The 27,573-nt window shown below is 39.0% G+C and overlaps 3 protein-coding genes across 7 annotated transcripts in view; 1 reads left to right on the top strand and 2 right to left on the bottom strand.

The window, feature by feature from the left end:
* Nucleotides 1–747: 747 nt before the first annotated feature.
* LOC128891992 (uncharacterized) lies at nt 748–10,500 on the bottom strand. Its single transcript, XM_054152015.1, has 20 exons — nt 10,116–10,500; nt 9,384–9,842; nt 8,863–9,290; nt 8,600–8,778; nt 8,128–8,528; nt 7,882–8,059; nt 7,592–7,803; nt 7,329–7,510; nt 7,089–7,216; nt 6,864–6,995; nt 6,662–6,796; nt 6,463–6,589; nt 5,821–6,383; nt 5,390–5,746; nt 4,942–5,314; nt 4,533–4,861; nt 3,628–4,463; nt 3,411–3,544; nt 3,152–3,330; nt 748–3,059 (listed from the first exon to the last, which is right to left on the bottom strand). Exons 2-20 carry the CDS (start codon nt 9,806–9,808, stop codon nt 2,796–2,798), a joined length of 5,562 nt encoding a protein of 1,853 aa, XP_054007990.1. The 5' UTR covers nt 9,809–9,842; nt 10,116–10,500; the 3' UTR covers nt 748–2,795.
* Nucleotides 10,501–10,977: 477 nt separating this feature from the next.
* On the top strand, nt 10,978–12,050 carry LOC128892000 (mediator of RNA polymerase II transcription subunit 22-like). Of its 3 annotated transcripts, none has more exons than XM_054152028.1 (3): nt 10,978–11,120; nt 11,190–11,487; nt 11,596–12,050. In XM_054152028.1, exons 2-3 carry the CDS (start codon nt 11,385–11,387, stop codon nt 11,913–11,915), a joined length of 423 nt encoding a protein of 140 aa, XP_054008003.1. In that variant the 5' UTR covers nt 10,978–11,120; nt 11,190–11,384; the 3' UTR covers nt 11,916–12,050. The 3 variants fall into 3 exon arrangements, with proteins under 3 accessions (XP_054008003.1, XP_054008002.1, XP_054008004.1); XM_054152029.1 differs by having other exon boundaries at nt 10,983–11,133; nt 11,218–11,487; XM_054152027.1 differs by having other exon boundaries at nt 10,978–11,487.
* A 62-nt stretch (nt 12,051–12,112) lies between these two features.
* Nucleotides 12,113–27,573, bottom strand: part of LOC128891993 (uncharacterized) — a 28,970-nt gene continuing 13,509 nt past the window's right edge. For 2 of the 3 annotated variants that reach the window (XM_054152016.1, XM_054152017.1), the window contains exons 3-5: nt 26,470–26,643; nt 15,317–15,494; nt 12,113–14,834 (exon numbers count right to left, since the gene is read on the bottom strand). In XM_054152016.1, the coding sequence (XP_054007991.1) occupies nt 14,617–14,834; nt 15,317–15,494; nt 26,470–26,643 (570 nt within the window). In that variant the 3' untranslated portion in view covers nt 12,113–14,616. Of the gene's footprint in view, nt 14,835–14,854; nt 15,160–15,316; nt 15,495–26,469; nt 26,644–27,573 lie in introns of those variants that run through there. The other variant, XM_054152018.1, reaches the window with a different exon arrangement.

The raw sequence follows: 27,573 nt of genomic DNA, 5'->3' as shown, positions 1-27,573 counted from the left end.
TTAAATGGTGTAATTGACAAGTGAAGTATTGACCACTAAACAGGATTAGAAGAACGATGTATCGGTGTTTTATTGTTGCCTTCTTTTTTAAACTTTTAAACTATCACAGTGTCTCTTGTGAGTTTCCGTCATTTTCACGCAATTTTTTTACCGACAGCATGGTAATGCACCGATAGGTCGGTAAAAAAGAAAACACTGACAATGGCGCTATCTAGCAGTGAAAAAAGGAACTATCGAGGATAAACTTGAGCGTTTTCCCGATAGAGGCGCTGACCATACTCCGAAAATTAGTTCGGTCTATTCACCGCTAGATGGCTATTCACTTGAGCGAAAATGGCGGAAACTCACAAGAGACACAGTGATAGTTTAAATGTTTAAAAAAGAAGGTAGCAATAAAACACTGATAAATCATTCTTCTAATCATGTTTATTGGCCAATACTTCACTTGTTAAGTACTACCGGTGAAAGACTTCATATACGATCACATTCAAAACTGTACAACTGTTTGTACAAGATTATTGCGATCCGTATACATATACAGTGAAACGCAAATATCAGTTTTACGCTGAGTTTAAAAGCAATTTGATTCACTAAAACGCTCCAAGATACAACAAAAGTGTCGAGATTGTTTATTAAAAATTCGTATCTCTATTTTGTTTCTGACCTTACAATTTAATTCCACTACTTGCGTCGATCTATTTTGAAATTGTATTAGTGTTCTTTAATCGGAATAAAGAAGTTCTGTGATGCAAACATACTTCTACTTTTATTTGTGGGTTTTCACTTTGTGTACTTTTACAATTAAAATGCAACAGAATGTGTCTACATGCAAATACGATTCTTTCTTTTTCTACTATATCGATACATCGATATTCTAATTAAAATTAGACGCACGTCGACGAAGAATAACAATAATACATTATTTATAATATATAACCGAGACATTTGTCCCGACCTCTGATAAGATCGCCTACTAATATACAATTCTGGCATATACTTTGAAGACTAGATCAATATATTTGTCATCAGTCGTTAGTATTTCGCACCAATTTTTTTATAATTGCAAATTATAGACAATAACTACATGTATTCCCTACTTCCACTTTTTTTCTATTTTACAACATTGATATAACAACTACTGTACAATTGTATATCGTATCTTTAGAATGATTAATATGTTTGATTAACAAGTACATTCACAAATTCCATACATGGATAACATATTAATTTTATAGCCGTTTTCATATTATTCGACATCTTGATCTTTCATTTAAAATTGTTCATACGTCGTAATTATCATAAAACACTAAATGACTTCGTAAGTAGTAGTCAATTTTTACGAAATAGTTAAATTGGTAAAACTATTACAGAGTACAAGTCAAATGTAAAACAATTTCTAATAACAAATTTTTTTCAATTAACATTGCAAAAGTCAGCTCAAAATTTATACAGTACGTCACTATACTGTTAAAAATAATTGGTCTTACGACGTTCGCTAATTAAAATAAGATTTGTATAGTATCACGTCAATGAGTGAATAAGAATCCCTCGGAAAAAAGGTATAAAAAGCAATAATCTTTATTTTGTATTTTTCAATTTTAAATCGTTGTATCTGAATGATGAACGTTTATTACTTTTAAAATATAATACTCCCGGCCTCTAACGTTTCTACATTTTACATACTAACTAGCACTGTTACCCGGTTTCGCCCGAGTGAATTATCAAAACGTCAGGATATCAAACAGCCTTGGTATTTTTCCTGAGACTTACCTATCTCTACCATCCAAATTATTTCGAAAATTTGTTTACGTGAAACTTTCTTACATATATTCATCTTAAAAAGGGACACCAGCGTGTATCACCTTTCCGCAACTCAACTAACATTCATCACATTTACTGATTGCCCCAGACGAGGCTAAGTGTAAATAAATTGTTATAATAAAAAATGTACATATACCCTTCGATGGTGCATACACACACTGCATCGTCAAACAACAACAATGTAACTTTCAAAATGCAGTTTGCGACGAGCCAAAATAATTTTCAGCTGCAACGTGCAGCAAAGTAAAAATGAAAATCTCATCAATATTGATTCGGTATAATTTTAGTTTTTAGCGTTCGGACCGACAGTCATACTACTTGTACATATAAAGAGAAGAGAAGGAAAGTGGTTAAAAAAGACATATTCTATTACGACTTCCCTACTTTTGTAATGTTTATCAATTTAGACCAGAAATGTTAAAGTTCAACGTTGTTTCAATTTGTAATTTAAAAGATTTTATAGCAAAAGATATTCGAAACAACACCATTTGATTGGCGAACACATGGAGTCTGCTTTCACAGTGAATATGTTAAATTTCAGTGTGCGTAACGAAGTAATCCTGATATTTAATAAGACCGCGCGAGTCTTGAATAATAACAAAATTAATACACTATAATTATTCGCATTTAGTAATGCAGTCAATAAATTTGTTTCGCCTATGAAAAATTCCCTTTGGATATAGATAATGTAAAAAATATTATGTAAATGATATAGAGAGCTTTAATCTTGTTGGTACTTTGTAATGCTTTTCGAGAACAACGTTTCAATTACAAGGAAAAGTATTTTGTCAATTGAAATGCTTTGTTACATTAATAAATACTAAAATGAATGCTGAATTTGTGTCTTTAGTGTTTTAGTTCCTTACAATCAATTTAAACGTTCATTTCGCGTGTATAACTTGAGCCCTTTAAGTATCTAAGAAAAAACTGTATAACAATTATATTTTTTAAATAAAATCTCAGGTACATACTTCTCATCCATTATTCTTCTTCACCAGCGATCCCAGTGCTCGCGGTATGCACGAAGGACACAGTATTTCTGGCTTAGACGTCTCAGATAACATTTTCTCTAAGTACTGAGCTGTACACGGAAGAACCAGCGAATCGGATGTTAACAACTCGGTTTGCATTGTCGGAATCACTTCTGTTTCATACATGGACAGTGGGAAATGATGTCCACATGTGAATACCATCGTATCTTCTTCAGCCGCGAGGAATCGGTAGACCGAATCTGGATCCTAATTTCGGGATCGTATTAAAATAGCAATAAACAAAGAAACTAATACTAATTGGAAACGAAAATTATAGAACTTGTATAGATTAGATTTACCTTAATATGTACAAACGACCTAGAATCGGGAGCGTCAAACGACACGGTGCTCATAACTCCTTCTATCATTTGTTTCGAAGTACTATTTCCACTCGAACCTGGATATCCAGTGAGCGGTGGCCCATAATGGTCAGCCGTTAAAGAAGACAGTAGTTTAATAAATTCAGGTGTATGTTGACCTGTAATCCATGAACATATGATAAAGAACATAGCATGAAACATATTTTAAATAATGCATGTGAAAATTAAGACCGTTTACCTTGACCGATATGATGCAACAACATGGAACAGACTTCAAGACAGAATTTGGTAGAGAAGAAGTTAATTACGATCAAACTTTTAACTTCCGTATCATTCTTGTTCATATCCAAGTATTTCTCCATTATTTCTTGACTGTAAAAATATATAAAACTTGTAACCACGATAATTGCATACTAACTAGTACAACATCATGAAATATTTTATTACACACTTACCAGAATAATAATAATCCGAGAGGATAAAAAATCGACTGGATATGTTCCAAAAACACATTCTCTATACTCTGCATTGGTAAATTGTGTTCAATCCAGAAGTCCAGAGCATCCTGTAATATTTTACACTTCACCGTATCCGTTTCCGTTTCCATCTCCCTTAAGAAGAACTTAATCACTTTTATAGCTTCGTTGATTACAATATCTTCTCGAGAATGTGAAACTTTATTTTCATAAAATGCTTCGTTATACTCTTTATCTGTTCCTTCGTTTTTCACGGTGGAAGTTAACGAATTATCAACATTGGATTCAACTGGTTTCTCCTGCTTTCGTAACCGATCGTCTTTGAAGATAATGTTTTCCATCCATTCTTCCGAATCGGAACTAATATCAGAATCGAAAGTGTCTTCAAAAATGTCCAAAGGTGTATTCTCGCATTTCATGTCCTTGCATAATTCCTCGGAACCACCTTGGCAGTCGAACGTGTACAGCTCTTCTTGTAGTAGTTGCAAACTGTTCAACGATCTGCTCGCAGGAATTTTCATCTTATTCTTAGCAGCGCAATCTTCAACGGAATCGATCAAATTCTTTTCTACTTGTTTGTTGAACAGTTCGGTATTTTTCTTGACGTGACGAGTCGACGAAGACTTTCTTTTCGAATTAGATGCGTCCGCAGTCTTTTGGTCTGTCTCGTGGCATACACTTTCCGATGATACTTTCGAGTTAGATCGAAGGCTCAGCGCGCGCAATATCTTTAGTTGGTAGACGAATGCATCAGAAATATTATGCTGTAGCATAGCTATTTTTGAGCAAGCTTGAAAATTTTCCAACTCGATGCACTGAAAATATACGCACTTTATAATTTCAGTTCAACGCCGTTTATCAGTTATGTGAAACAGTACACCAACCTTATCCATGACTCTTGAAGAATCGTACATGCCGTAGAAGTATTCGAGCGCATAATGCAACGTTAATTCACCTGGTGTTTTCTCGATAACGCTTAAAGGACGAACAGTACCCGCCAGAGGAGGCATGTCATAACTCAGATAAGAAATTACAGGAGCTGGAAGGTTAGGAACTTGAGTAGGCACATCCAGAGCTATGTGTATAAGATTTGGAATTCGCGCAACTCTCTTTTTAATCAACACAAGCTTGTCCTCGGTGTCCAAGCGTGCCTCGGGAGGAAGACGACCTAACTGAGCTCTTCTATTGTTACCCCAAGCCAAAACTGTACCCCCTGAAAGAGCATATAGTGAAAATAACCCAGACCTAATAATAAAGTTTTTATTTTTTTTTTAAATCGCGTGATTTCTATACCTGATTGTATAGCCACTGTGTAATCATATCCACAGCAGACACCAACTGTTTTAATTACAGAATTTACTTTTTCCTTAAATTCGTTACCCTCCGTCTGGAATGATCTAGATTCGGCGTTTAAATTTCCATTTGTATCATTCGCGGTGGAATTCTTTGCTCCGCCGTCTAATTCATGTTCTTCTTCCCCTCGATCGTGAGCATTATGCCTTGGAGGTACTTGTGCGAAGATAGAAGCAGGATTGTAACACAATGGCGTGGGAATTAATACCTCCCGTTTGGTACCATTGCCGATCTGACCATCCAAATTTCGTCCCCAAGTGTAAAGCGATCCGTTCTTCGTTACAAGAGCGTTGTGGTGACAGCCAGTCGATATCTGTCACAGAAAACAAGAAATTCGTAGTTTTTATTTTTCAAGTAAACCTACCTAGTCACAAATTTCTTCACTAACCTGTACAATATTTCCTACCACTAAACTCGTATCTACAAGGGATGGCTTTAAATGTGCTTGATTCTCTTCGAGTGACCCGATTTCGACGTTCTTTAAACACATGTCTAACTGTTTTCTTCTCGTCTCCGTACTGGTTACCGTCTTTGGTTGTGCATTACTTTCCAGTGCCTCTTCGCCCGTGTCATTTGTGCTCGAGTGGTCTGTGACGTTTTCAAACTCCTCGATATTTTCAAACTGCTTGACGATAGCGTCTCGCTGCTCCAATATTCGATTCCTCTTTTGAGTTTGTGCTTGCCACCGTAGAACTTGCGGGCTAGCTCCCCATACGTACAATTTGTTTGTGTGACTGACGGCAAGCTAAAGTAAATGCAAGGTATTAACAGGCACGTTTATACGTTATACATGTATATAAGAAGGTAGGTCTCGCTTACATTGTGGAAGTATCTAGTTGTGACGAGATATATGTTTTCTGGTAACGATACTTTCATTGGCACAGAACTTTTAACGTTACTACCTATACCTAATTGTCCGAAAACATTACATCCAAACGCATACACGATACCCTCCGCTGAGAGAGCTAGTGTATGCGCATGCCCAGCGCTAATAGAACGTATGAATACACCAAGTAACGAGGCCACTAACGTAGGAGTATTTTTTTCATCGGTATTGCCATGACCCAATTGACCATGAACGCCCCAACCCCATGTAAAGACTCTCCCATCAGCGGTCAACGCAACGGAATGATATTGTCCAGCCACTGCGTCGACGATTATTTCTTGAGCCAAAGATGTGACTAATTCCGGGCTAGAACATTGTACAATTTTGCCCAAACCCAACTGGCCAAACTGACTCGAGCCCCAGGCGTAAACACCGTTATTGGTCACCGCTAAAGTATGACAATGGCCACACGATACGCTGAAAACTTCGAGCTCCATCAGCCAAAAGAAAGGTATATCCTGAGCCGTGCCATACCACAACAGGGACGGACCAGTTCCTAATGACGATTTAAAAACAAAAATATGAAGCATAAAAATACAAAAATAAATACGTTAAACCGCATATAAATTATTTACCTAAACATCCCTGTACAGAACTTCCCCAAGTATAAACATTTCCGTTTCTGATAAGAATAACATGATAGTATCCGGCACATAATGCCCTTCTTTTGAAATCGGCAACTGAATTGGAATTATTTTGACTCTGAATCGATAAATACATAATTATATAATTATCTATTGATACAAAATGCGAAGTGTATATCGTAGTAATTACCTTCTTAAATCCTAATAATTCAATGTTGCATGCAATAGTAGGTTCTTGATCTAAGGTAGACTTCTTATAAATCAAAGTCAATAAAATTAGTAAAAAAGTTTCTATAATTTCTTCTACCAATGCGTCGCCATCCTCCTGAGTAAAGAATAACAATGCGTTATTAATGTATATCTTTATATATTACAGAGCGAATTATACTTACATTTACAAGGAGATCTATAGAATCACATTGACTAGATTGAGAACTTTGAGAAGTGGTTCTATGGCGCAGTCTACATTGTATTATCCTAGGTCTTATTACTGGATTCGTTGGATCATACAATGTTAATAACCTCTAAACAACGATCAACAAACGAAAATTTAATTATTTATAATATGCTGTAAGAAGTTCCTTTTTTTTTTGTACAAAACATCTGGTTATGCATACCTGAAGTACAAAAATTTGAGAATCTTGAAGACCGTCAAGAATAAACGACATATGACTTCTAGCTAACTCAGGATTCACTAACATCGCTTGTATCAAACTTGGTTCGCTTATGCATATTAACATACCATCTAAAACGAAATAATTGTTTAATATATAAATTGTATTTATTTTACATTACGTAGATGAGTGTTATTACTTGAATCATTTCAGAATTTAATTACGGTAAGTATTATACGTTACACGATGTCGGATGAAAATTGTTTGTGCTGAAAGAATGTATTGTCTTCATGAGTACTTCCAACATTTGTCCATAAAGACATTTCTGTGTAGCTAAGTGATGCAAGACTTCCCATAGACACGTTTGACCAGAAATATTAACCGCTAACAGTTCATCATAAAAAGGATTTGTAGATAGGAAATGTCTGTAATTCGAATCACTTCCGTTAAATTCCGTTAGACAAAATTTACATGTTAGCAAAATTACAAAATATTTAAATGCTTACAAAAACTCTTTGTAAGTAATTCTAGATTTTTGAGGTGGTACTCTAAGCGTCATTTCAATAAACGCAAGTACACATAAGTTAGAAAGATGAATTCTTGTTGTGACAGGCAGCTTACTAATTGCTGGAGAGGCTAAAAACTGTGTGAGACACCTCAACACGTTCGCCGTATATCCAACGGATGCATACTTTAATACACTCTTCAATACTTTACACTAAAAGAAAGTAAATACACAATTATGTAAAAGTCTAAATAAGAATAATTACTTCTCGTTCCTTTTATATTTGCTTACTTTCGATAATTTATAGCAAGCCACAGCGCGCGAAAATTGTTTATTTGACAAAAGTATGTCGCTGGCTTGTTCTAGTAACTGTTGCGCATTAATGCCAAATACCAGAGCCAATTTTATCGCTTTCTCGGGTTCATTATCTTTCAATACTAGTTCCATAAAAATTGATACCACCGACTTTCTGTAAACATAAAATAAATTATAATTTTTAATCGAAACAACGGAATAAGGTAAGAGGGGGACACCGACCTCAGAACAACTTTATACACAGAATGATTTGTTACAATTATACAAGTATCCACCTGAAGCAACTCAACTTCGATATCTTTTATTCCCTTTGGTAATGTGTATTTGCTTTTAGTATCTTGAGAAACTGGTGTCGATGAATTATGCGTGAAATCGATAGCTCTGTATACAGCGCGTATCACTTCTTTACTACTCGCTAAAGAAAAGTGACCGATGATGGACTCTGGATTAAATTTACAGTTATCATTTGCACGTGTTTCGGATAATCTGTCCGATATTATATATATTAAACGTTGACTGGAGTCAGTAATAAAAAAAAAACGTTGAGTTAGTAAAACATTTCTACATGATTCAAACAGTTTATGCACTGATAAAGGTACGGTAGAAAAATCAGGTCCATGTACCTGCAATCATACAGCTTCATAAATATAATACTCATTCCTATATACAAAAGAATAAATATATATTATCTTACTGTTATATGATTTGTAATAGCATGGTAACATGTATACAACTGTTGACCATCTCTATCTGACTGTGATAAGAGGAAAGTGTTATTTGATATTGGTTCAGGTGTTATTTGATTCTGATTCACTTCCACGGACGAATCAAAATTAATTGTTGTATTATGAGTATTACGATTATTTGCCATATCTGAAAAATCGGTAAAAGACACTTGCTATTTTCCGATAAAAAAAGTTACTAGCGATAGCATTTCAAAATAAAAGAAATATTTACCTAAACTCTGATATTTTTTTTCTATAAATTTTCGTCTAAGTCGTCCAATATTCTTGGCGGACAGTTGGGTGAGACCTTGCAATCTGGATCTAGTAGCAGCAAACGTTTTTGTGGGATCATAGGTATTATCGCTCCCGTGTAACGAATTGTAAGTTTCTCCATTTTCTAAATGTTGCAAACAACTGTAGGCATGCTGCTTTAAAAGTAATCTCCACTGCTGTTTGGATTGACTTGTTATCAAGAGAGACACCCTATTGGTAATTTCATTGCAACAAATATGCAGACTGGCGATATTCCCATTGATACGCGCAACAATTGTTTGATGACCACTTTCAAGATTTATAAATATAATCTCTCCATATTCGGTTCCAATAATACCAATTTCAGCTGACGTTACTGTATCTTGCCACCATACTATTGCGGTGGGTCTAAAAAATTTTAATAACCAAAGATATAGAGTTAATAAACTCTGAATGAAAATTGTTATTATATTGCACTAAATATTCAATTAAAATACATACTTTGAATGAGAGGATTGCAAACTAATAGAAGGAAAAGATGTTATATCATCGCTGGTCCATCTTTGGTCTATGTCACAATTATTATCGACCAAGCACAGAGCAGGAATTATATACACGGATCCATCTACACTTGCTGCAAGCAACCATGATCCCGTAGAATGAAAACATAATGTTGAAATTTCCTTGTGAGACCCTTGAAACCAAGGAATTCTTTTAATAATTGGAGCACATGTAGAGTCCTTTTTGTAATACAAAAAAATTTCTGCATTCCCAGTTGTGAGGGCTAAAAATAATTTCTTTCCATATTCGCATTGAGCACTGTGTTGTATTTCTGTTGCCTTAATCAAACATTGCAGCTTGAACAGGTTTTCTTCTACGAAACTTGTCATTGGCTGATAGCCTTCTGCTCCTATTTCTGCGAACATTATATTTAATGCGACCAATTGATCCTAATACTACCTGAAATGTTCGTTAAGTAATATTATGACAAACAGTTATAACATTAAATTTCAAAATGAATAAAAATTTCTACAGAACTTCGGGTACATCGATTGATAATTATTAACAACACGATCCGAACGTTGTGCTTTCGTACATTACGGATTTCCACGAAATATAAATATTTGGATCGATTGAAATTGTCGAAGCTTTAAATACGCTTTGCGAATAATTTGAAACGCGTACGTAAAAGAAAACGTGAAAAATTTACGTGTAAGTCACGTTATACGTTACCTGGTCTTATGGTCGCGTAACAGAGCGATTAAAATATTTAGCAGGATATTGCGTGCCACTGCACCTGTGTTTATATGCTTGAAAAATAGTATAACTGACGAGCAGAGGAGAGCTTCGCGTCTTAAGAAATTCTTGTTGTGCTAAAAATAAATGATTGCAAAAGAAACCTAGACCAAATGTCGCATCGCACATTACGCCCGAGCCTGATAGTCTTTTATGCAGAACAAACAAGGAGAATCAATTATTCACTGTGCATTACATTTTTGCAATAACACCGCCGTCAAATTTCCAAACGTCAGAATATCAAAGGTTAGATTACATATCACCGTCAACGTGACCATACCAAGAAAGATAAAATTACCAGCTTGCCATACTAACGTTTAGAACTATACAGGTAACTATTCAAAGTGTCCCACTTGTTTGCATGGAAAATTGTTGAAAAACAATATAAACACTCAGCGATACAGATTCAATTGGTACTTTGTAATTTGTATTAAATAATAATTGTTTAGTCGTTGAATAAATAATTTATTTATTTAGAATTAAGTGCCGCCATCTAGCAGTAAAAGTGTGAAACTATTCCGCAAAAAACTTGGGCATTTTACTGATAGATGGCGACACCATTAATTTTCCCTGGAATAACAAACAGATATTCTAAGACATTATTTTATTGTTACATTTTAATTTCTCGTGCTCCAAAACAAGCTTACTAACTAATTAAATCAATAGCCACTGTTACAAAGCTTCATTTTTTTTATATTACAATAACATTTAAATAGTGGCGTCATCTAGCTGTAAAAACACTTGAACTATTCCTTTGCAAATTTGGGCGTTTTCCTAATAGATGGCGATAGTTTTTTTTTCCAGGCTTATAGGGTTTAATAAATAATACTTTGTTTATTGGATTAATAATCGTTTATAAAGTTTAAATAATACACGGCATAAATCTCTGTCTTCATATGTATTAGAGATAGAAAAGAAAACTAGTCTAAAACATTGAGGAATGTATTCTATATGAGTAAGTAGAATGTGGCCACTGTTGAATAATTTTTGCTTCGTCGCTGTTTTAGGAAGCTTTTCTAAAAGCTTTTGTCTAATAAAGGACGCAAGACCTGCCAGGACTTGTATTTCATTCTCTATATAGTACATAGATTCGTCAGACAAAAAGGTGCTTCGAATGTTTAGATTACTCTGTGTCTCGATAGTGTCCAAGTTTTCGTAGCTACCGGTACATTTTTATGAAGGAACTGTGCTTAATTATACGAGATAATGGCAGCACAACGAGCATTGCCTCAAAGCAAAGAAGCTTTATTAAAGTCTTACACGACGAGATTAAAAGACGACGTGAAGTCGATGCTGGAAAATTTCGAAGGTAGGTCTCCCTAACCTCACTTTCACCGTAAGGCAATAATATTCCTTGGATTTTTAAAACAAGTGTAAAATTAGATTATAATTTTATTATTGCTTATTTGTTTCGCAGAAATCATCAAGCTTGCCAAAGGAGAAAACGATTCCCAATTATCTCGGATGACACAATGCGAACAAGACACGTATGAAATGCACGTCAGAGCAGCCAATATTGTGCGCGCTGGAGAATCCCTAATGAAACTTGTCTCCGATATAAAGCAATACCTCATACTGAACGATTTTCCCTCTGTAAATGAAGCCATAGCACAAAACAGTAAATTGTTCAGGACAAAGCAAGCGGAATGCGATCAGAAACTGGCATCCTTGAGGGACGACATGGCTGCCGATCTGTACGATTTGGAAGAGGAATATTATACGTCTATATACAAATAATGTAAACTTTATCTTCTCGGGGGATATATAATTGTGTACTTGTCCTATGGACCATACCTTGAACTGAAATGTGATTTATTTGTTTGGTAATACTGTATATATTTATTTAAATAAATAAGAATAATTTTGATAGTACATCCTTACTACTGAATCGAGCACTCGCGTCAAGACACATGGGAAGATAGGCTCGACGATAATACGGGGGGTAATTATTTCATTTTATTACTTGAATACTTTATAACACACAGACGATACATCACACGATACTTCTTAACTGGTAAGTATACTCGATAAGGTAATGTGGATTCAAGCGTTGGATAATAATAACAATAATAATAATATTGAGAATAGTGACAATAATAATCTTGGAGCATAATACTATTTTCTCTTTAATCCTTTTACTCGTATGACGATGCCTTTCCATACTGTACAACGATAATTTACAAAATTAATACGGAGTTCCCTCAACCGGAGCACCGAGATTACGTATCGATGTATTTGAACGATCGACCGATGGGAATAAAAACTAAACAGTGCAACGTCTCGATTCGGAATGTTCTGCGATCGTAATCTCGTTCGCTCCGTACACAGTATACTGTAGAAAATACAAACTGAGCCGGTCGACACGGTATTGTTCCTTAAAAAATTGGGAAGCAATCATATAATCATATCGATACTAGGAAAAAAAGAAATAATTAAAAAATATCACAGTGTAAAATGCAACGCTGTGACACAGACCCATCAAGCATCGATTGAACGATAACGTGGAATTAAATGGAAAGCGACATTATGTCGCCGGGACACGCGAGTAGTTATAGCCGGAATAGCATTTAAATACAGCGACGGAAATTAGAACACAGTAGTTGGTTCGGCGTATAAATGCAACTTTTTCGTGCATTAATCGTTATTATTATCAGATCGCACGTTTTTTTTTTTTCCTTGAATCAGTCCGCGATCACGCGATTAAATCCTAATCCAATTACCCATACCGCCACAATCATACTCTTTAATGCGTTAAACGCCACGCAGGTCCCCACAGAATCAAGACAATGTAAACAAAGATGGGAGTTTCTTTCGCAGATATTACATGTAACGTTTGTTTGGTAACCTAGCAGCTATGTTACTATTGTTTACATGTAGATTGTCTAACGATGTATTATCCCCAGCTTTTTTTCAGCCTTGGGCACTCAGTGATCGGAATGACGGGCGTAGCCTAATCAACAAAATTTAACTACAGTCCGTGGAGACCAGGCCAGCATTTAACGTGTTAATCACTTAAACGCGATTCAACGTAATAATCTGAATTTTACGACGCGTGTTACTGCCTCGAACGTAATTGCGGACAACAAGAAGAAACACAAGTACACGTAGAATTTTTTTTTAATGAAAAACTTCCGAGACTGACAATAATTTAGTATGTACAAAATTCGATTCGTTTAAAATTAACATTAATTATCAATAAATCAATGTTTTTTCAAAGAAACATTTGAGAATGATTAGGTTTTTTTTTCTTTTTTTTTTTGGTCCTCGTCCAAACGTAAGAAACAAAAATGCGCAACAAACCCAACGAAACAAGAACGTATATATGTATATATATATGTATATATGTATGTATAATATTAATATGTATATTTACACTGAAGTATGAACGAACCTTGAGCATCCGTAAGAAATATTAGTATGGTTTAACATACCCTCAGTATAAATAAGGAATTTTTGGAATTTACAATTGTTACAATTATTCTTGGACTGAAACGTCGACTTACCGTACATATACATTAAATATATACTAAGTAGACTTACGTTCTACTTTGGCAAAAACTTTTACAAATCTAAACTCGACTGTTAATCGTTTACTACCTCGTTTTTTTTTCTGCTTCGATCGATGTTTCCCTTGCACTCGATCGTTCTTTTTTCGTTTTAATTTTTGTTTTTCTAAAAAATCTTGCATAAACTCCTGGCCTTTGACTGGCAGCTCGAACATGCGTTTACGGCTTAGCATTAAAGTAATCTCAAAAAGGTTACAAAAACGTTCAGTTCCATCGTCGACTCTCTTGGTTGTTGTAAAAATGCGCCAAAAAAAAAAAAAAAAAAAAAATAACAAAAGAAATAAGTGATATGCTTTCGGTTCACGTCTTCTTTTTTCTTCTGTTCGCCCTTGCATAAGCGTTCCCGCCGTTCACCGGGCTCGACCGTTCCTCTTAGTGTTTGAATACGTAAACGAGAAACACGCGTGCAAGGAAGAAAGAGGAATAGAAGAAAAGGTACTGACATACCTTGGCAGTTCTAAATTACACGTTACTTAGGAAACTCTCGTTCGTTTCGTTATCGTACTAATACAAATTAAATGCATATACTTGGAATGATATTGTTTTTATCTTGTTTCTTTGCTTCTCCTCCGCTTACTTACCTAAGACACACTTCGCTCTTCTCTCAAAATGCATTCGTCTTTCTTCAAGAAAAAGAAACAAAATTTGTTATCTCGACCAACAATAATGTTCGTTTCTGGACGTTTCTTTCACGACGACATCTTACTTCTTTCCTGCTCGTGAAAAAACAAAAGGGAGGGGTGTGGAATACTTTTAAATTAGTCTTTTCAGTTCACAGGACTTGGCGACTCTAGGGATCGGCTCCGATCGAAGAGTCTCGCGCTTTGAGCTTCTAGCGTGTTTTACACATCTTCATTTGGACTTTGGCCTGGTCAGTAGAGAAGGTCGCCAGTGGTTTCGGATCCCCAGGCGCCGGCATCCTGAGCTGGTTTCAAGTAGTCCACGTCGGAGATTTCGTTCTCCGATTGGCCTGGCGTCGACGGCGTCGACGGTGCCGAACTCGAAGACACGGCTCTCGTCACGCCCAGCTCGAACCCCTCGGACGTCAGATCCACCTTGCTCGGGGTGTAACTGGCTAGACCTCCACCACCTGCGGGAAACAAGCACTAGCGTTCAGCACACTATGATCTCTAAGCTGAGGATGGAAACAATATAAACGAGACTTTGAAAGATTTAAGGATAGAATAATTTATGAGAGGATTGTTGATGATGGAAAAACGAGAAAAATGTTGATCTACATCGAGCAATAATTGAAACGTCTGGATAAAAATAAGGAACTCGAAAGATGCGACAAGGATTATGCATGGTCTAGCCGATCTACACTAGCGACTCTTTTACTGGGTCGATGTTTAAAAGAAGCTGCAACTGATCGTAGCTTTTTGCGCGCGATAGAATGTGGCTCGCGATCGTTGCATCTGCAAAAGACGGTAAACAAGACGAAGAAAGTGATTTTTAATCGATCATAGTAAACACTCTGTAAGACTGATTCGTGTCTACGTTATTCGAGATAGAACGGAGAGATACGCGTTTGACGATACGCTCGTGGCAGCGAGAAGTAACGATTAAAATTACCAAGAAGGGTCGGCATGCTTGTCGGCGAATTGCTCGAGGACGTTTTATTGCTAATCGGAGCTGATTGCTCGACGGAACCGGAAGTTTCGCCATCCACGCTGCTCTCGTCCTCCAGCATCGATGCCTCGCTGGGATACTCGAAGGTTCGGGTTGCCGTGTCATCAAATTGTATTCGATGCTGAAACAAGTGCACACTTTACATATAGAAACGTTTGTCACGACGAAGAGAAAGTTAGGTACTTTAATGCTCGTGATGTCTACCAAATAAAAGATCATACATGTTCTACGATCACTCGATCTAACCTTGGCCAACCTAGATTCATGAACCGAATTGAGTCTCGCTATTGTTGCATTACGCTTGTATGCAATTGTCCATAATAAATAAATAGACTCTCTAGAGCAGTGGTTCCCAAACTTTTTTGTCCTACCGCTCTCTTTCCATAAAAACTATTACTTAGCACCCCCTGGAAAGTAATTTTTTCCAATTTTAATAGCAATTAATACGAAATATATATGTATCAATGTTTCTACCTCTTTCGTAAAATATAGTAAAGGAAGGTGTAAATTAGAAACATTGAACTTTGAAATTATGGAACTATTTATTGAACTCGGAATAGAATGTAATACAAAAAAAGAAAGAAGTTAAAACGTTCGAAATCATCTTAACGAGAAGGACGAACGTGGTGTGCTGCTAACAATTTAGTAATCCTCTATTTTCGTCAGCAGTAATCTTAAATCACCGCGATTTATTAGGTTGTCCGAAAAGTTTCTTTCGCTTTATTAATAAGTAATACATGCACGATAGTTTATGTTTTATGTTACATTACTGAATTGTGCACGATTCAGTTTGCTCCATTGCTGTTACAACATGAATACCTACGAAATTAGATCGTCTATTTATATAAACACGACCACATCAAATAATTGAGTGCAACTCACGAAAGAAACTTTTGGGACAACCTAATACTATTTGCAATTGGTTTCTATTTTTTGTTAATAAATTAGTTACTGCACCGAATCCACGTTCCGCTAAATACGACGACGGAAATGCAATTAAGAACTTTTGAATTACAGCCCACGTTGGCCGTCAGCGCACCCCTGAATCGCTGCGGCACCCATACAGGGGGCGGTGGCGCCCACTTTGGGAATCACTGCTCTGGAGTTTCTCTAAATATCATTCCCCCAGTTTTGAAGTATGTTATTTTATGAATCATGGAAAGCCTCGTCCTGAAATATCTCATTCGGTGATAATCGTATCACGAGACGAGAAGCTTCGACAACGACGGAATACGTTTGGGGCACGCGACCATTGTCGACAGGGACAGTTACACGGCAGAAGGAGCCGCGTGTCCTACGTGGTGTATCGCGAAACACGCGTGGCCAGGTACAAGTAAGACACGGGAAGAACAAACAACGGCAACGGCACGCAGCCTCGAGTAACAGTAACCCGTCACACTGGATGCTTTTTCGACTACGAGCGAGGACATCGCCTCCTCGTTCGCTCCTTGTCGACGAACACGATCAAAAGAGAAAGCAATTCTTTTTTTCTAGAGAGCCTAGAACCAGCCTTCCATCCTGCATCTGTCGCGATGGAACTTGGAGGAATTCATTCGTAGGATTTGACGGGGACCGTTATTAAATTTAATTATTTACGTAAGGTGACGGCAAACCGGGTAAGGTGACTTTACGTAACTTCGCGCCAAATAGTACTTATTTAACTAGCAATTTCAAAGTCGAAAAGAAACTATTACTTATACGTCAACATGATATGTGGAACAAAGCAAGGTTCGTCGCGATTCGTAACAGAGTAAATCTGCACGCAGGGAGAAAAGGCTTTCTTCTTGGCGCGAAAATGGGCCCAGTCGTTAAACAGGACACGTTTTCTGTTGGCCAGAGGTAAATATCAAGATGGAAAGTTGCGTCCCCCGATGTCGACGCTTGGAGGACGAGCGTGCAACGAGTGTCAAATCGTTCCCCGAACAGGGATGCATGGAAACCATCGAGACCTGCTCCCATTGGCCGACGGTATATTGATTTTCACGGAGAAAACGGCGAACCGGACTACCCTCAAAAGAGTATAAACCTTTTGTGCCGCTCGCGTGCTTTCTCGGCTGTAAAATCAACCTCGAGCAACCGACGGAGTTTCCGCGCCAACTTTGCACGTGCTCGCCGATATATTGCACCGGTGCATAGGCATCGAATCGAAAATTGGTAGAAAGTTGAATATTAACGATCGTAATTGTACGAATAGCATTTATCGCCATAGGTTTATTTATGTGACACGATTATGGCTGAAGAGGAACGTCGAGATTCTCGCGGACGGGTCCGTTACTTTCAACTAGATCCGACGAAACAATGAGCCTCTTATCGTTCGCGAGAAAGGAAGCAGTTTATCGCCGAGGACAATGGGAGAAGGAAGTTAAACAAGCTGTACGCGTTTACGCGTTACGTTTTGCGTCCTACTGCCTCGTAACGCGATCAGAATGCGGTCGTGTCGCTCGAATCACTCAAAAATTCCACAATTATTGCAAAATATGCCGGCCATCTCGTTTGCCTTCGGGGTCAAAATCGACAGAGGAGAACCAGAAGCTCTCGACTTTTTCTCGTGTAGCGAGTAACCATTAAAAATTAACGTTTCCTTCTTTTTACATATTTCAATCTCCGTGATCGTTCTGAACATACATCTAAAACAAATCCAAGTAATTTCTAAGGAATAATGGAGAAATTATTACGAACAATCCGAATTTCTAAAGAAAATCAGATAGTCTCGAATAACGATCGCCAACTGATAAAGTAACGAGTGGAATTAATAATTGCCAATTATCTTTTCAATCCAAAGAAACGAGCAACTAAAGAACCTGTATTGCGTGTGATACGAGTATCATCGAGTGAGAACCACTGGCTTATACCAAACAAACAGGTATGCCGCGGCCAGTTTGATCGTTTTATCGCGATCCTCAAGAAAACCGCGTATTACGCGGGAGACTACCAGTCATTTGAAACGCGTTCGAAAACCCGTTTAACGAGGAACGGATAAACACCGAGTCGAACCGCGAGTTCATTCAGATTCATTTAAAACAAACTTTTGTCGCAAAGTCTATAATTTCATCTCTACTTCAGCTGTAATATCGATTTTACTCTTTATATTCTAACGGCGAGGTAATCTCACATTCAAGATCTCAGACTAACCTGATCGTGTCTACGTTTTCCGACTAATTAACTAAGGAGTAAAATATGGCTAAGGAGTAAAATACACGAATATACACCAGCGCGCATATATAAAATTAGGATGTTATAACGCACCACCACTAATTTCTCTAATAGTCGCACTCCTTTGCTATATATCACGAACCCAGTCAACAAATTTAATTAGATTTCTACGCACTAAAATTCAGTTCGAGGCAAGATAACATCGTCTCGACGATACCGTGACGCTTAGCATGAAGTTTAACGACACTAGCGTGAACTCCGGGTTACCTGCGCCCTTTGAAACACGATTTTGCAGAGGGTCGAGGGGGGACTTGCCACGCAGTGGCTTTTTCCCGGTGTCAGGGAGTCGTTCCAGCCGTACGGTAGGTAGTATAAAAGCGTCCAGGAATTTATCGTCGCGACGCCCGTCTCCCTTGGTCCCTCGCGAACCACCCGCGTGTCTCGCCGCAACGGCGGCGTTAAATGGACGCATAAAGCTTGTTTCTCGCTGTAAAAACTAGACGCGAACGCATCCGTTATGTCCTCGCGAAACCCGCAATCTTTTCCTCGCTGACAAGATTAAAGGCCCCTGAAGTTATCGCTGAAGAGCCAAAGGAGTCTTGAATTCAATTTAACACTAGGTTTGCGGTGATTTCTTATCGGATTTTTATTAGGATCTAGCCTGTCGAGCCCGTGACCTTGGCACGACCTTGAATCCGAAAGAACGCGTCAAAGAGCGCAGGAAATACGCACGATGGCCACGATAAATCCGACACCACGCGTAACGCGCTTTTCGATAAGAGAGTTAACGGTCGGTAGCCGCAATTACTCGCTGAATTTTCCGTAACGAAGCGAGATTAGAAATTCAAATTCACTTTTTGCTGCTCATCCAGCCGACAGCACGCGTTCCACCGCGAATCAACTCTCGTGGGTGAAGAAAACGCGCTTCGAGAGATCAGAACTGACCAGTCGGGGCGAAAGGACAAGTTCGTTAACCGACGCAACGAGTAAATAAATAAATCCACTGAAAAATGATAAAACCTTCGTACGTAAAATATTCATTTATGTTAGGTGCTTCCTTTCTCGAGTTCTCCTAGATTCGTCGCTGAAATTGACTCCCGTAGTTTCTCGACTCCCGCAATCGCGTCGGGACGCTGCAACCGTGTTACAATCAAGAAAGAGAATTACCAGCGTGCGGGTAATTTTCTCGAGAACGGAGCGATTTCGCAATTATTGCGAGAGGTGACGGCACCGAGAGGGTCGATGGCCACGATAGTCACGCGAACGAATAAAAATACCGGCGAGAAGTTTTCCCTCGATATGAAACACGGGCGAACTCTTCCGAATAGATACGGAAAATCTTTATCTGAACTGAAGTGGCAGGTATCCATTAAAAAATAATAAATGTTCGTCCATTATCCGCCATGCAAGGACAGGCGGGGTTACGAGAATTTATGTGCATTTTGTATTATGGCAGCTAGTTTCTTTTTAAATTTTAATTTAATATTCAATTTAACGCTCCCTTCTTTTCGATCTACTTTCGAATATTAAATATACACCCTTACGAAATAGTGGCTTACCGAGTGAATTTCCACGTAAACAAAAATTTCGAACTCGAGGCCCAGTTTCGACCAAGGCCAGGGTCGTTGGTCGATGAATCGCTGACGATTGTAAACAAATCGGCGACGATTCTAAAGGCACGTTTCGTGTGTCGCTAATTCAGCGTAATGCGGACACGTGGTTAAACCGTCATCGTCCAACGCAACGGTCATTTAAGAAGAAAACCGCGAACGCTTTTGTTTCGCGCGATGCAATTATGCAATCGACTCCGCATGCTGTCGTCGGGATGCCTCGTTATCGTCGCTTCTGCGAATTCCGCGTTAATTATTCGCCGACTCGACCTTCGTTTCAGTTGCCACGCACACTACGTAGGCGAGACGGTTTTGTAAACGGGACTGGAAGCTGACAGTGACAACCACGAGAGATAGGAAAAGACTTCTTATCTAGATAAAAATGTCAAACGCAACTATTTGGATTTTACCGGTTAAATAAAGACTGAAATTTGAATTATGGAGGGGTATATCTGTATCTAATGAAAACTCCTGATTATTATTAAGCAATAAAACGAATTTAATATAAAAAAAATAACTCGTAAAAATTGTTATGAATTTGTTCGATGCATCGAATTGATCAAGTGGCCTCGAATCCCGATAAATCTTGGAATTTGAATCATGACATTAAACAATGTCGTTCGAGTGTAATTATTTGTCCATCTAACTTTCGAATCGTTTCTATTTATCGTCTGTTTGCTGAATAAATAATTCACGGAACATCACTCTATCCGTTACGCCAAGTCAACATTGATTTAGGAGCACGTGTGTCGTTAGAAAACTCAACAGTTCGCTATTGTGTGCTCGATCCCTTGTGCAAGTAGTTCATCGATGTAATTCATCGAAAGTAAGGCCAAGGGGATTCTAACTCGCATTCCCTGGAATACCAGTCGAGCGCCTTCTCCACCGGACCATTTCACATCCTACCACTCCTGTTCTTAATTGACTCTCTATAAGCTCCTCAAAAACTAACTAAACTCGAAGAAAATTCCACGCACGGCTCTTCTATGAAATAATAAATGTGTAACGTGTGTTTAGACGTCGTTTCTGGCGTTCGGCGATGAAATTCAGTTCCCGCGAGGCGCGCGTCGCGTTATTGTTCACGGCGTCTTCGATTTCAGGAGAGAAATCTGCGCTACGCTGAAATATTCGAGCAGGAACAGGGTCAGTAAATTTCGCACGAGTCTTTGCTTTGTTTCTACTATACTTCTAACGCGCCAGAGCCGACCAAGACACGCGAAGGTTTATCGTTCGACGACTTCGCGCGGGACAAGTATACATTGGCAATAAAGCAGATTGTTTGCGAGCCAAAAATGCGCTGGAACAAAGTGAATCGTAAAGAACGAATTATCCACGCTGCGCTTGGCTGGATCGCGTTCGAAAACGACCGTTTGCAAACTTCCGTGCATGGTAACTTGCACGTATATTAGGCGTAGAAATGTATTCTAATTAATTCGTTTTGAGGTAAACCAGGGTTATGAATAAACGCGAAGGCAGAGAATTCATTTCTACATCTGACACTTTCGAATATCGAAAGAAAGATAAACTTGATGTTTTGTAAGTGTCACGCCAGAATGACCTTTAAATGATTCATTCCACTTTCTGCTTCGCCTTTTACACACGTTCGCGAGTATAATCATGGAAAAATAAATTGGAAAATTGAGCAGTAAAACGGGTAATTGGTCGGATCAGTCGAGCGATTTGAATGGCTCGGAGTGCTCGAGGCTCGGTTCGACGCAACGCCAAAAACGACAAAAGAAAGGAGAGTTTCGCAGTCACTGTCGTCTTAAATGCCTTTACCTTAAAACGAGGCTGGCCGAAAGCAAACGCTTGCGCGTACCTAGCCATAAAAGTAGGCATGCATCGCGTAAAGTTTATCTTCTTGGCGCGAAAGTGCGCGTTTCCGTGCGTTGGAAGCGTGCGGGGCTTAGAAATGTCTTAGACGGCGGGAGGCGGGGCCGCTCTCCTCGGCTGGCACGCTATATATTTTAATTTTATCGATGGTAAAAGGAATTCTAACGGTGAAAAATTGAGAGAGGCGCCGTAACCATTTGCATCCGCGGCTCTGAGAAAAATGGCAAAAATCTCTCGACGCGCCGCGAATGTTGCCTACCCTCGGCACTTAAACTCGCGGACGTTTCTCCTGACAAATTCTTCCTTCGACAGCAATTAAAATGTTGATATTCGAAACATTTAAAGTTGTTGAATGTTTCGCTAAATAAAACACTCAGGTTTTTGTGTCCTCCACAGCGGCAATATATTTAAGAAAGAGAAAATAATTTAGATATACGACGACTGATTAAATTCGTTCTCTGCGCGACAGTAACGACCGAAACTCTTGTACCGAGTCGAGTTCGGTAGAACTGTCGATCGAAAGGTCTCGAACAAAGGCAAAGTGAAACCTCGAAATTATACTAGTTTATTCACCAAGAAAACTAATATCGCAAAAAATATTTTAAGCGGCAGTGATAAAATTAAGCGTTGAAATTTTGCAGGAATTAGTAGGACGAGTCGTGGAGTGAGGAGCCAGCATTTTCTAACCGACAATTGTTCGGCGATAAACTCGCAGCCGCGCAATTGCGCGTCGTGCGATCGATTGTTCAGCGTTTCTATCGATCAGACACGCTCGACGAAGTACATAAATCCGAAGGAAATACGATGCATCGACGAACAATCGATTTTCTCGAGTGGGCACTCTGGAAGATCGATTCCAGTACAATAACCGCGACAATAACTGCGAACAAAACTAACAACAATCAGGTACTGCCCGATAGAAAGTTCTAGCGCTTGTTATTTTTGTAGTTGCCTCTCGTTGAAGATCTTCAAGTACGAAATTTTTCTGTGTTAACAGATGGTAAGTAGTACCTGGAGCTACGAAAAGATTTCCAAGACGTTAGGCCGGGACTTTCGAACGATACTTGTCTGGTCTACTTTAGAGCACGTGCTCGAGGCGATACCGCTGTCACAAAATTGTCCCTAATATCTTCAACGCACGGATAATTAGGTACCTCGTGGTATTTTCTCTAGAATCGCTCCTCCCGTATCGCGGAACTTTCGAATATGCAAATCCCACCTTTTACCGGTTTCGATTTTTCGTATCGCTCGTTTGCGCAACGTTATTAAAGGTTAGGGCTCGTGCCGCTAATTGGACACGGAAATCTAAACGAAAGACGAACTTGTCTGTTGTCCAATGTCGTTACATTCAGGCACGCGTACTGTACGTAGATTTCATTTTAAGTGTTGCAATATTTCTTACGTTACAAGATAATCACAAGTCTTAAAAGAACCCTATAGGGGAGTTTTGTTTAGGTGTTGGGGGTACTCATGGCTGATCTACTTAACCAAGGGCCACATGGGTCCACAAAGGATGGGAACCAACGCCACCGCGATTAAAACGATCAAAAGTTTGCAATTTTCAATCCAAATAAATAATTTTCTTTTTCTTTTAAGTCGCGTGCCCCGAAGAGTGAACGTTGAAAAAAAAAAATGTAGCGGTTTCACGCACGACCTTTCGTTCGACGTGTTGCGTAAACCAGGGAAAATCCTCGAACCCGGAAGTGATAAATGCGGGGTTTTCCGTGCGAAAGAGATATCGTAGCGCCGTTTAGGGAGGCGCGTGGAGAACGCAGCCCGACGTTTTGCCGCGTTCTCATGAACCACGGTAGATTAACTCCTCCGACGAGCTGCTCGAAAAATCGTTGCCGCGGTTCGCGCGTCGGCTACTTTTACTTTGCAAATCGGCACCGGTAACGGGCCGAGCCTCGACGGTTCTGTCGTCACGGGAATCCGCGTAAACTCCAGCCCGTGAGAAAGTCGATCCGCGAAACGCTTCCATCTTTTAACGAGAAAGATTATCGACGCTCCAGGCGTCCGTCGAACCAGAAACCAACGAAATTCTCAACTGGAGAAATTATTTCTTGATCTGAAGATATTTCATACGCTACCTGGGGGATGCGTCTTTCTAGGAGTGCATTCTTTTTTATGGACCAGTCTCGAGGCAATTTTTATGATATTTCTGGGGGCAAAGTATTTGAGATACATTTATTTCAGAATAATTTATACGTGTATATAGACGATTCTCTGTTAGGGAAGTTAACGCGAATCGATATTCTCGAGACTGTTCCAGAACAATATCATTAGCAGCGGCTGGGAGGAGAAGTGAGGCCGTGAAATTTAATGACGCGCCTTGCACAATGTTATAGCACATTAATTATTTAGAACGTTTATCTATAGTTGGAAAGGAGAGTGCTATCGTTTAATCCACTTTCAGGCCATATATGTAAAGCGATCGTGTACCTTAGCGTGATAACGCAATCAATGAAATTTTCCTGTCTGATACACGGTAAACTAAACTAACCCTCATATTTTCTTTAAAGCTTCTATGAAACCATTATAAAAATATTCGAAGTCCTGTTACATCTCAAAGCTTACAAGTACATGAATGTGTCGGTACATGTCGTGAAAATTCCACAAATATTCTCGTAAAATTCATTTGTAGCATTTTGACAAAACCGATGACATCGTAAAAGAACGGAGCGTTTACTTCGTCAAGTTTTAATTACACAGAACTCGAAAATGACTCCGCACCAGTGCTCGGCGTATAGATAACAGCGGGACCATTAATTGCGCCGATTACGCAAGTTTGTTATTTTTGTACGTCACAGCTTGTCAAACATAAACAGCAGAGACCGTATCCTTCTTCCTGGAGCAGTTAAAAGGAAAACAGACGCGAGAAAAGTACTTGCCGATGTGGTCTGACTGGTTCAGAGGTGGGAAAATTCGAATTTTGTCCTTAAAATATTGCGATCTCTCCAATCTTTAATAGTTCTTATCGCATTCAATTCAACCTGTGTCCAGAATCGAGTAAAATACGAGTTTATTTGCCTTGTTTAGGAAGACTAGAGCGAGTTACTGTGCCAAACGTGAACATTTTTATGCACTCTTATATTATATCAATAAAATCAATGACTCACATATTTTTTTAAATGTCTATATATCATGTCAAGAAATAAATAAATACATATTAGGTCTACAAATGAATGTTGTGCGTTTCATTACTATGAATCCTAGTACTACAATGATCAGTAAATATTTCTGTTCAAACTATACTCATACATAATCCGAACGGAAAGGCACAGAATTAATTTCAGCGTCTAACGTTACATCTTCCTCCGATTCTTCGGATCACAATCTGCTCTAATCTACACGGATACGTGCCGTGGGCCGAGTAGGAGGTTTAACACCGTCTTGAATAGCTTCTTTCCAGCGGGGGACAAAAAGCGCATCGAAAATTCCCGCGTAAAAGAGGCTACACGAAATAACGAGCGATTCGAAGGGAGGAGACTGAAAGGCGTGCACGGTCGCTTCGCCCTTGAATATTTTACAGTCTCTTTCACAAGGGAAAGTGCATTCCCACGAAGAGCGAAGGGCCTTGGTTACACGGTATTACGTCGCTTGCTTTTCCACTTGACGGAGCTCCCGCGGCGCGATGGAACTGCGACTGATTAGATTAGATACCGCGGCTTCGGTCGCTCGCGAGATGTAAACCTATCTCGTCGATGAGCAAAAAAGTAAAACATCGATAAACGATTTATTCACGTCGATAGAATGCGCACGGTGTTTTTTTTACAAAGAAGCTTTCGCGATTATTCACGAGCCGGGGACGAGTTTATCCGCAGAATAGATTACGAATACAAACAGAAATGATTTGAACAAGGTTCTACTCGTTCGATGGAAAACATTTTAAAAGGGATTACGAAACAAAGAAGAGATTGTATCTTTTACAAATGGATACGAAATAAGTAATCTGTAGATTGCACGCGAGTATCGTAGGATCGTATTCTTCAGCATTTTTTCACGACGAACGTTTACTTTTAATTTTCAAGAAGATAGTTCTAATAAATTTATTGCTTACATGGTTACTGATAAAGTCACTGATAAAGTCTAACAGCTGGGTATTTAAAATGCTTGAACCTAAGCTGTTCTCTTTAAATAGAAACAAGATAAACCAAAGCCAATGTTATGTAAATATGAACTCTTCACGAATATCGGTCAATGCATTGAATTTATTAAAAAGCTTCAACTAAAATGTAATTAAATTACACAATTAAAATACGTAATTGAATTACACCGTAACTCAATAAGCACAGCTGTGATTATAATAAAACAATCAAACTGTCGCGCATGATTCGCACAGTCAACGACGTGTACGTTCAAAAAATAATTCTTCCCAAGAAAAAATTCAAAATTAAATGAACCCTGGTCTGGAAGCTGATTCGATCCCAAGAACCTTGCATCACGAGCATTTCCAAGTGGACTAATTTCTTCGCGGCGAAGATAAGAGAAGCATCTTACCTTGTGATTCCGCGGTGTCCTGGAAAGGTTGCTCCGTCCATTGATGAGAACGTTGTCGTTGAAAAACGACACGTCACATGGCGATGGTGGACCACCAGCGAGATCCCATTCACCGTCGTCGGTCGTAGACGCGTCCAACGTCGCGTCCAAAACTATGATGCCTCCGTCGCCGACCTGCCAAGCAGGAAAAAGGAAAACTGAGCTCTCCAAATACGAACGATACATTCCTCGTGAAATCCTTCGAGGCGACTTTGCAGTCTCGTCGATCGAGTTCGATGGAAACGCGTCGATTATTCGCCTCGGCCATGGAAAATTCATTTGGTTAAGGTGTGTTGTTTTCCCAGCGTGGAAAAACGTTGACGACGCTCTTGCGACCGTCGCGGTCGTCACTGACTGTCGAAGAGGATTTCGCGACCGCGCGTGACAACGCGGTGTCCACGTGCCCGTCACCTGCGATACACGTGCAAAATTTCCGCAAAAGCACGAGGCGAGCTGCTCGATCGAGAAAATTAGCGCGATAATGAAGGATTATTATTCGCAGTGGTTCCAGGAAGGCATCGGCATACCTATTCTGAAATATCTTTTAGTGTGGAAATGACCCATCGGTCTGAATGATATAAACGCGTTCGAAGGACATTTATCCCCGGTATGCGTGTCAAAGACGCGTTTCATCGGGCGTGCTTTCCAAATCCACAGGATGTTCATTCACGAAATAATTGAAAGGCGGCGGATGCGAGCGAATAAAGCGACCGAGTATTCGGGAACGCGTGTCGTTCTGTACGCGTTTTTACTCGACATTGAAAGTGGACATCTGTCTTCGATCGCGCGCGTAACGCTCCCATTCATCTGAAACTGTAACCATAGGATCGCGATGATCGTCTCCACATCCGTGTGGCTCTGTGCGATTGTACTTTCCAGAGATCTCGAACGTTTTACCAGAGTTGAAAAGTATGTATGTGTACGTGGAATGGTCGTTAATATAAATTTCGTTGATACAATAATCGTCGGTCTATTGGTATGATATACTTATCGATCTTCCGTTTCTCTCCTCCGCGACGAAGAATTCGGGTTGAACGGCGATCTAAGGAAAAATGCGGTCACGGA

This window comes from Hylaeus anthracinus, unplaced genomic scaffold (genome assembly GCF_026225885.1).
Source record: "Hylaeus anthracinus isolate JK02 unplaced genomic scaffold, UHH_iyHylAnth1.0_haploid 12002, whole genome shotgun sequence".
NCBI classification, from domain to species: Eukaryota; Metazoa; Arthropoda; class Insecta; order Hymenoptera; family Colletidae; genus Hylaeus; species Hylaeus anthracinus.
This window is presented reverse-complemented; position numbering and strand designations above follow the sequence as displayed.

What these genes read in the sequence shown, in the direction of transcription:
- LOC128891992 (XM_054152015.1), bottom strand. Translation starts at nt 9,808, where the DNA reads ATGTTCGCAGAAATAGGAGCAGAAGGCTATCAGCCAATGACAAGTTTC. An exon ending in TGGTAGGAAATATTGTACAG is followed by an intron (nt 5,315 to 5,389) that starts GTTAGTGAAGAA and finishes TTTCTGTGACAG; the next exon opens with ATATCGACTGGCTGTCACCA. An exon ending in CTTCAAGAGTCATGGATAAG is followed by an intron (nt 4,464 to 4,532) that starts GTTGGTGTACTG and finishes GTATATTTTCAG; the next exon opens with TGCATCGAGTTGGAAAATTT.
- LOC128892000 (XM_054152028.1), top strand. Translation starts at nt 11,385, where the DNA reads ATGGCAGCACAACGAGCATTGCCTCAAAGCAAAGAAGCTTTATTAAAG. An exon ending in GATGCTGGAAAATTTCGAAG is followed by an intron (nt 11,488 to 11,595) that starts GTAGGTCTCCCT and finishes TTTGTTTCGCAG; the next exon opens with AAATCATCAAGCTTGCCAAA.